At 48.0% G+C, this 9,878-nt stretch overlaps 3 protein-coding genes across 3 annotated transcripts; all 3 read left to right on the forward strand.

Annotated features, from left to right (window-relative positions):
• Positions 1-786: 786 nt before the first annotated feature.
• Positions 787-6,083, forward strand: VTN77DRAFT_6383 (uncharacterized protein; the record flags this gene model as incomplete). Its single annotated transcript, XM_069422655.1, has 8 exons — positions 787-1,229; positions 1,408-1,820; positions 1,904-3,167; positions 3,221-3,503; positions 3,989-4,066; positions 4,274-5,216; positions 5,357-5,754; positions 5,823-6,083. The coding sequence occupies 8 exons, from the start codon at positions 787-789 to the stop codon at positions 6,081-6,083; spliced, it is 4,083 nt and encodes a 1,360-aa protein (XP_069281293.1).
• A 1,818-nt stretch (positions 6,084-7,901) lies between these two features.
• VTN77DRAFT_6384 (uncharacterized protein) lies at positions 7,902-8,271 on the forward strand (the record flags this gene model as incomplete). The annotated part of the gene is made up of 2 exons (XM_069422656.1): positions 7,902-7,981; positions 8,034-8,271. 2 exons carry the CDS (start codon positions 7,902-7,904, stop codon positions 8,269-8,271), a joined length of 318 nt encoding a protein of 105 aa, XP_069281294.1.
• Positions 8,272-8,498: 227 nt separating this feature from the next.
• On the forward strand, positions 8,499-8,936 carry VTN77DRAFT_6385 (uncharacterized protein; the record flags this gene model as incomplete). The annotated part of the gene is made up of 3 exons (XM_069422657.1): positions 8,499-8,516; positions 8,623-8,742; positions 8,811-8,936. The coding sequence occupies 3 exons, from the start codon at positions 8,499-8,501 to the stop codon at positions 8,934-8,936; spliced, it is 264 nt and encodes an 87-aa protein (XP_069281295.1).
• Between the last annotated feature and the right edge of the window lie 942 nt (positions 8,937-9,878).

Below are 9,878 nucleotides of genomic sequence, written 5' to 3' on the forward strand. Positions count from 1 at the left end.
CCCCTTCTGAGACGCGTCGTCTTGCGTTGGTCATGTGGCATGATATGGCGTAAGACCTCATGTGTTTAGATAGAAAGATTGCTTCGCTGAAACCTGTAACATTTACAGGAGAAGGTTTTGCTTTTCCTACTTCGAGGTATACGGTTTGGGATTACAGTAGTTCAAGGTCAGTATGGAGGAAGCCGCCAATGTATTCTCTATCCACGACAATCCGCCACAGAAAACTACACCAAATTGCAGAGTCCATTTGAACCATAGATAGAATGGCCCAAAGAATATACAGACCCGCCTGAGTACTGCAAGGCAAAAGGCATACAACTGGCTGCTGTATAGAGTATCGACGTGTACAGCACTGGTCTCAGCCAGATGCACCTTCCTAGATAGGTAACTATCTCTTCTTGAGCCTTGTGTTATTATTGGTCAAGTTGCCTCACCGCGCTGATAATACCGGCAATATCTGGCGGTGTGAAACCTAAGCCAGTTAGATCTTGTCAACAAACACAGCACTAAACTACTTCAGGCAAGTATAGGGCATAGGGCTTAGGGTCAGGGCCATTGGAATCAGCTGTTGACATCAACATCAACTGTCCCCCGTGGCAGCTACCTTATTCTTAAGAGCTGTGTCATCATCCACTCTTTCAACTCCCAGACTGCTCAGGGTCCTCGAGTTCGCTCAAGATTTCGGGTTATTCTGTAAGTTCCCCTCGTGTTCCTTCAAACGGAATGATACTAATGTCAGCCATGGCTTTATATCAAAGCCCTTCTGTTCTCTGAAACGCGTCCGAAATGGCGAAGCGACTTGCCCCAGTGACAGAAGCGTGGTTCAGTCAACCACGAGGAACAGACTTCCCCGGCGGAGGCTTCCTCAAGTCCCTTCACCGACGACCATGTCGAGTCACGTTCCTTGACGCCTATTCCGACGTCTACTTCGACTGCAAAGCAACCTTCGTGGCGGATTCACAAAGCCCACAGATCATCTTAACCGTCGCGGCAAGCCTACAGGACGAGACACCTCGTGCGCATTTGGTGTTCGGCCTCCAAGACAATGACGTGGCCTTTGGCATCGAGAAGCCTGGGAATTCTGGCTTCGAAAAGATCAAGGAACTGCGATCTTTACACGCCAAGTGGTTCGAAGGAAAGGACAAGATGTATTTTGCACAGATTACGCCTCGGGGGGACGCGGTCCGAGCAGGACAACCTTGGCTGCTTGATACCAGCATTAGGGCACAGTGGGCTTTCTGTGTAAGGCGGTCTCCAAGGCTAGCACCATCTTAGTCTGGCAGGACTGGCAAGACAAGTTTCGGAGCGTAGAGCAAGTGCACAACTGGTTACTCCTTCTCCAGAACAAGATCTAGGCCAACCAGCAAGCAACCGGCATAACTAAAACCAAGAACGTCGGACCGACAGCGTTCTGGCCAACAAGCCGCAGCACAAAGAGGACAACGATCCGTACGCTCGGACGCCTGAGCATCCTTGGTTGTGGTCAGCAGCGGAAGGTGCTCCGAAACGAACCTACGCGCAGTTCAAGCTCATAGCTCCATACTTCCTCGACGATCATGAGAGGAGGATTCGACTGATCGAGGCCATGAAGGCGGAGCGCGAGGAACAACGCCAGGCAGTTCTGCGAGTTTGGAACCCCGGAATGATTCATACCGCAACGATCAAGCCTGTAGAGCAGGAGTACTTTCATGTACACGTCAAGGCCCGCCTTCCTGACAATGCTCCCTTCACCGGCTCGGAACTGGCTGAGATGACCGAGGTCAAATACAGCATCAAGGCGCCGGGAGAGAGTATAAACGACATTGTTCTTTCACAGAATGGTACGGTACTGGAAATCCCGACGACTGCGGACTTTGTCATGCAAGTCCCGAAACAGCAGCTCTCGGGTTATGATACAAACAAGCACATAACATTGTGGTCAGCGTCAAGCCGAACTTGAGCCCTGTCGAGGAGCAGATCAAAGCTCTCAATAGCGCTTCTGCACCTGATCTAGTTTTCGGTGATAAGCCGGGAAACCACGTACAGGGATTCTCTCTCATGCGCACTGTCCTCGCCCACGCCAGCGAGGTGGACCCGGCCAATATCCGTGAGCATTTCGTACTCGACATCTGCCGGATGACGACAATGCCCGAGTCTGACATCCGAGAGCGGCTCGACTACATTCCTCGGAACTTCCCGCTGGATCCAGACCAGCAGCTCGGGTACGACAGGTCCGTGAGGCAGATCGTTTGTGGCATCAGCCTAATCCAGGGTCCGCCGGGAACAGGGAAGACTCATACAGCGGTCGCCATCATCCTCACTGTGGCGGCGCTCGACCAACGTGTCCTTCGTGCGGCCAGCTCAAACAAGGGTGTCGACAACCTGACTGTCGCGGTGATCAAGGCTCTGAACAAGCACCCACAGCTCAAACGATGGTGTGGACAGGTCGTGCGCGTACGAACAATGGGCCACCAGATATCAGTCCTGCGGACCGACACATACAAAGGGCTTATTAGACAGCAGAGCCGCGAGCTCAGTGATGCCGATACACGGCTCGAGCAATACCAGATGTCATCGGTAGCGGTTAAGTACACTGAGGAACGTCGTGAAGACAATCATTGCGACAAGTTCCTCTCTTACCTCGCGGCGGATCGAAGGTCAGGCCTCAAAGCGGAGGAGTCCGACATGCTCTTGAAGGAGTATAAATCGGTTTCGGTGAATGTCCTCTCCAAGTCCAAGATCGTAGCCACAACCCTGAGCAACGCCTCTCATGAGCAATTCCGTGCGGATGGCAAGTTCGCTCCTGACTTCCTTGTTTGCGACGATTCGAGTCAATGCATGGAAGGGGACCACATGATTGCCATGACCTTTCATTCCCTGAAGGCCGTTGTCCTGCTTGGTGATCCCGAACAGCTGCAACCAACTGTGATCAGCGAAAACTCCAACAACGAGGGTGCGAAGTACATAAAGCGGTCGTTGATGGAGCGGCTGCATGAGGCCGGATATCCATGTACGATGCTCTCCACCAACTATCGGAGTCATCCGGATATCCTCCAACTCTTTAATGAGGCGGTTTATGACAAAACCTTGCTGGCAGCGCCGGTGACCTCTGCTCCGAACCGCGTGGGTAATGCCTGGGATGACTTCACCTGCCGTCGCCATCATTCTACAACGCCGACCTCGAGGGTGTGCGTAGGGGTTTTGTTAGCGTCAACAGCATCGCTGTGAATGAAGGGACCAGCACTTCGTGGTCCAATCGGGAACAGGCAGTAACTGCCCTGCAGATACTGCAAGAACTCTACCAGCACAAGACAACAAATGGAGACCAGATCCGGCCCGATGACGTGATGCTTCTGAGTCCCTATAAGGCCCAGCAGAAGGTAGTGCAGGAAGTCTCCAAGGAGATGGGCGTCGACTACAACGAAAACCTCACTGTTGACACTGCACAAGGGCAGGAGGCCAACGTTGTCATCTACAGTACCTTCGTACAGTTGTCTAATATAATGTACTGGGATCTTAAGCCAGTAACTACAGGCTTTTAAATCGCAAACGTGCCACATATTGTAGGCTTCAGTGTTTCATCTGTTGATAATTTAATTCTACAGGTATACTTTCTACCTAGTAGGTACATAGGTAGTATCCCCCTTGGCTGTGTCTACCTAGATAGGTAACTATCATGTCTGTAAGCCTTGCTGCCTTATATTAGTTCTGGTTAAGATAACTCATTATATATCTTAGGTAGTAGTTTAATACCTAGACCAATTAAATTCTTGTTAATAAATATAGTACTAAACTACTTCTAGGCAGTCTGACAGCAATCTACCTAAGTAGTTCGCCATCAGTGGTCTTCCGCGCCGTATCCATGCATCGCCCACCAACACACTTGACCTTTCATGGCCCATTATGACCTTTCTTCGCATTCCTCCCGCGCAAATATTGCTTAAATTCTCTCCTTCATCATTCCATACACTGTGCTTCTTCCTTCTGACATGTTGACCTGATTATCCAGATTCCCTACTTTGCGCACCTCACCGCATATTACGACAGAATGGTTTCAGTAAAGTTTCCATGGAAAAAGAAAAGATCGGTAGGTGAGTAACAGATAAGATAAGATTGACCATCATCGTTATGGCAGCACTAAATATGTACTATATTAGGTCACCTCCGGCATGGGGTAGAGACAAGGCCTTCGAAAAAGGGTGGGACCCACAGACCCTGATAACGAGAATAAAATGGATATTGACTAAAGTGCTCCAATGCAGACTTCAAGTTCGGTTCTTGATCAAACGTCCAGCCCAATCTCCTGGCGCCAGTGCCAGAATTTGGAGAATTCGCTGCCTTAGCCCGCTTCAGTGACAAGACATACCGACGCCTCAGGACGAGGCTCGAAGAGTCTAGCAAGGACTTTCCAACTTGGCTGACTATAGCGGTACGGGAGTATGCGGAGAGTATTCAATTGTGGCTTGACAAGCCAGAGACCCGCGTCGGAATTGAATTGGACCAACTCTCGTGGACAGATGAGACACAGGATCAACTTGTCTCGCTCTACATCCAGCTCGTTGAGATCAGTTTTATTGCAAAAGCTGCAAATCTCCCTGCCTATACCAAGCTTGTAAAAAAGTTGTTCCCTCAAAAGTCTCAACAGTACAGGTATTCCACCCCAGAGACAGCGGCGATGCGGGCTTTCCATCGAAATCCAAAGGAGGGACGGGACGTTACAACTCCTGTATACGAGAAAATCGTATCCTTCTTCAGGAGATTTGACTGCGTGTATTATTTTGCCCCATACACGTCCATCGTGGGACCAAGTGGAATTGGCAAAAGCTTTGTCGTCCAGCAGATAGCACGACAAGGCCTCACGTATGTCGTGTATGCGAGTCTTGCCGAGCAGACGTCTAAGGCCTACCCACCGCGCTCGGTCATTGCCAACAGATTTTTCAACCCCTCTGTGAGCGGAAATATGAGCACGTACTTGGAGTGTTACATAGCTGCCAGCATGGTACATGTTCAGCTATGCAGAGAAGAGGGAATCAACCCCAGAGGATTCTATGATCTGCAGGTCTTGTCCGAGTTCCACGACTTTCAAGTATCTCTAAAGGATTGTGTGGACAAGCTGTATGAAAAAGTGATTGACGAACAAGCCTTCGGATATCGAGACTTTCTCGACAAGCACATCCCCTGGTATGAAAGCGATACGAGGCCTATCTTGGAGGAAGTGTCCAAGACATTCAGGGAGCGTTCGAGGCATCATCACTATATTAGCAGCAAGGAAGAATTGTTGCCAAAAAAGAATGAGCCATCTGCTTTGCTGTGCGATATAGGGGAAATGGTGGCTGCATTGATTCTGTTGTTTACTGTTGACAAGGCATTGACACAGAAACTACCCACCCTATCCGGTTCTCAGGTTTCCTCGCCTCGCTGCTCCCGAGGACTACGATCCACGCCCTGCAAGAATGCATGGTCGATGACGTGGACATGCGTCGCTTATGGACCGGTGGCTATGTCTTCTTTAACCACTTCACGAGGGCCACAAAGGCGATTACTGATAGGACTCTGCGGCGAGCGTGGCACCGGGGAATGGCACTCCTCGCTCCACAAGGCTTCAAAGCATACGACCTCGTGATCCCAGTTGGCTTGCCGGAGGTTAATAAGATGACTTATCTCACCGTCCAGGTGAAGAACCGAAAGGACGAGAGCCTAACCGACGATCTGCGCACAGAGGCCTCGGATCTCATGAGAACGGCTGCCAAAATTCTGCCCGAGGCCCCAGCGCAAGTGGGATTTTTGATGTCTCTTCGAAAAAAGGCAGGCTTCGGGAGATAGACATAGTGTCTCCCCGCAAGCGGTCGCAACAGACGTCAACGAAATTTCAATACGCCTGGCCTGGTAAAAGGAAAGGAGTCACGCTGGTAGCTGTCGGACTGGACTTTTCGCTCTACCCAGGCCTTGGGTTCACAGATAACCCGGAGCAAGAACTAGAGTCACGGGAAATTCTACGTCTTCTGAAGAGTCTGCTCGGAAACACATCGCAGGTTGTTACCGGTTCCTCGAGCGCGTACACAGAGCGGATGAAAACGGCAGATGGTGACCAAGATAGTGAATAATAAGAACTTTGTTCTCGTTTTCTGCCATAGAAATAATGCATAGCTAATTCATAGTGACGGAACGTTGTATTGATAGGAAAATATACCGTCAAAAAAGTACTGTACATACTGTACAAGTGAAAGGGTCAAATGGAGGGGAAAACTCAATCACAGATAGTGTCAAGTGAAAAGCGGTAGAAACAGCCATCCTTATTTTATAAAAAGAAAAAGGGGAAAAAAAAGAAAGAAAATCCTCGTTAAAATCCAGCACCTGACAAATCGCAGCGATGACTCCCCATATCCACAATTCCACATTAGATCACGAGGTCGCAAGAGATAATTACATCGGTAAACAACTAGATACAAGCCTCAAGATAGACTTGAACTAAGCCGTAATAACTGCTCATGCAATAGAGATTCCAATAAAAACATTCAAGTTAGATATTAATATTGAAAACCCATTAGCGATACTAGGGTACCAAAATCTCCGGAGGTTCTTTCTCGTATCCCTGAGTTGGAACCTGTATCAGATACAGCATTGTGGGATCGCCACGTAGAGAACTAAGCTATTAGCTCCATGATTTAGCTTGATCTGACAGTTCTGATCGCGATCCTAATTAGTAGGCCCCACTAGTCCATCGACTACCTGTACGGAGTATTTGGGTCATATTTTACTAGCTATTAGGTCCTCTCCACTCTCAGTGTGGGGTATAAACCTAAATTTGCATGAACATAGTTGCGGGGATACAGTAGAGTGTCAGGATGCTGTAAAGTTGCATATTTACCTGGGCATGAACTAGTAGTCTTCAAGTCACCATCCAACCCTCCTAAACACATTGAATCACCATCTGTAATGACTTTCCCTGACGCGATTCCTCATTCCTAGGTAAGTATTCAATTTAAACTTTGACCCACTACAGGGGAAAGGTTGGTTATATCTTTTCTGACGATTTACAAGGATGTGGTTTTGAGATCTTACCAGGCGTATGTAGGTAAAAATCTCAGTCAACGTAAGCTTTTTCTTTTCTTTTCTTTTCCCTTTTTTTCCTCTTTTACTCTTTTTTTTTTTGCTTTTTCCTTTTATTTTCTTCTTCTTCCTCTTCCTCTTTTTTTCATTCGCAGTTGAGAAAAGAAAGAGAGAGAAGAGAGGGATCCCAGATCACACATAACTTCTATGACTTCTTTCTTTTTTTTTTAATCTCTTCATCAAGGCACAGTCATGGATCGTAGGGTTAGGGTACTTATCTAACTGCCTGTCACAATGCCTTGCTCAAATATATCCACAAGCAACAGCAGTTCTTCTTGGAGCCAAGCTGAGCTCAGCCATAGACCCATACAGAGATGCCCGTATTGGAATTTTCGTCCATTGCTGGCTTGTTGATAAAGGAAATTAAGACTACATGCAAGATGTATTAATCGTGTCCTGTTCATGTTTCCACAGCGGCAACACGAAGGTCACATGGATGGATGACAGAACCTTGGTCTAGTTTGCATTAGGCCACACCCTCACAGGCAGGTTTAAGGAACCGCCATGAAGAGTCTGTGCGCGCAGTTGCAATATATTGCAATATAAATGCCCAGTCATTCTTGAGTTCATTCTTCCCTCCTTTTCTTTTGACAAATCCTTTTTGTCCTTTATCAACTGCATGCAGTACAAAAAGAACAGAAATTCGTCCCTAGCTTAATTGACATTATGGAATCAGAATACATTCTGCAGCGAACTCTGGAAGCTTCTGTGCGGTACGCTGAACAGACAAACAGACAGAACATGACGTTCAAAATTGCTAAAGTCTTTTCTCTTTCGTGGACAGACTGGACGCACAGCATCTTGTTTGCAGAATGCAATTCGGGTACCTGTTGCATCCGTCGATCCCACTCACCGAAGGAATGAAAATTGCCGACATGGGGGCAGGAACAGGGTAGGTGGATAGGCTGTGCTCTTTTATTTCGGCTGATCAATTTTTGATATAGATGTGAAGAATCTGACTTCTTGACGTGGCGAACACTGTACCCAAATCTCCCCAACTGGACGGATTCGATATTTCTGACGAGCAATTCCCTCCCAAAGAATACCTGCCAGACAACGTCCACCTGCGCATATTCGACGCGCTGGCTGATCATGTCCCTGACCATCTGCAGGGCATCTACGACGTGGTCCACGTTCGTTTCTTCACCCTCATCATTCAAAATAACAATGTGCAGCCGTTGATCCGAAATGCCTTGAGCATGCTGAGTGATGTTTCCGTCTTTCTTACCTCTTTATTGGATATCCTCGAGATGACAGACTGGGTTTGTGTCTAACGATTGACCTGTTGATACCAAGATAACAGAACCGGGAGGATATCTGCGATGGGAGGATGCCGACGTCGAAAACGTCATCAGGAAAGGTGACGCGACCGCAGAAATGTTCTCTCATACAAGGAGGATAATTTCTCAATGGGGGATTTCACAACAGTCAGTTCCTATACTATCACATTCTATTTCACCCATTCCCTTCCTTCCCTTTTAGTCTAATTGCTATATGGGGAGAAGTTCGGAGCTGACAAGTTTTTTATTCTAGATGGCTGCAAAATCTCCCCAATCTGGCGAGCAAGGAGGGTTTTCAAATCCTGGATCGAGGCCCGCGCACTCTGAAACCGGAGAGCATTCCCTTGGCTACAAAAACATACCTTCTTGGCATGTATGAGCTCTCTTATAGCCTCCTGGATTCGTTGGAAAGCAAGGGGAAATTGGGAGAAATGCCTACAGGGACTGAGTTTCGACAAGCGTCGCGGAAGATCGCTGAAGGCGCCAAAGACGGTGCGGCGTATTGTTGGACACCGGTATCCTTCCTCGCAAAGAAAGCGGATAGCCGAGGGCCTTGGAAAGTATTAGTTCACAAGGGAACAACACTATTTCGGAAGCCTGGAAGAAAGAGACAATTACATCGTTTTGCATGATAGCTGTGAGAACCAAAAATCCAATTTCGACCACGCAGTGAAACTTAGTCAAGGTTCCCCACGTCACATCCTCAAGCCTTGTCAAGATCCGACCTGGAGAATATCCCATGACGGAAAACAAACTGCAGGATTACATTGACATCGGGTCTGGCAGCTGACCGTGAGCCTATGCTGCCTACCTATGGATCACGAGGGAGGAATGCCCTAATCATGAGGCTAGTGACTATGAAATGATTGGCGGCATCAACTTCTCCACGTGTATTTGACTAGCCATGTATTGACTCGTCGTCTCCCTAGACTTGGAAGAAAGCAACAGTCAGAAATATCACCTGTCGATAACGCTCAGGACGGTCCCTGAAGTGACGTATTTGCCTCCTACAAAAATATATTCCCAAGCGATACTGGACCGTCGACGTCCTGCTTCCTGATGTATCGGAATCATAATAAAACTATAACTGTTGTTGATGTCGAGGACAGGATAGCATAGCTGGGAAAGGCTCCATTAAGGCTTCGGTTCTCCAGACAATCCGATCGCTACCAATATAGACGAGGAGAAAGCTTCAGAAGGTGACGACAGAAGATACGACAGGGATCAAGAAGACAGGGTAGACAGTAGTAAGGGTGAGCTGATAGACGGTGAGGTTACCTTGACCCTTCGCCTGGGGGAAGAGATGCTTTTCGAGGACCAGCAGCAGTACAACGATCTGTCTACCTGATCACCTTGTACAGTACGGAGTACAGTACATACTAGCAAGCCGTTAGCAGCGCTGCGCCGCATATTAGTACTGAGTACTCCGTATGTACATACTAGCAAGCCGTTAGCAGCGCTGCGCCGCATATTAGTACTGAGTACTCCGTATGTACATACTAGCAAGCC

Source organism: Rasamsonia byssochlamydoides, assembly GCF_041956645.1.
Source record: "Rasamsonia byssochlamydoides strain NRRL 3658 unplaced genomic scaffold VTN77scaffold_5, whole genome shotgun sequence".
NCBI lineage: Eukaryota > Fungi > Ascomycota > Eurotiomycetes > Eurotiales > Trichocomaceae > Rasamsonia > Rasamsonia byssochlamydoides.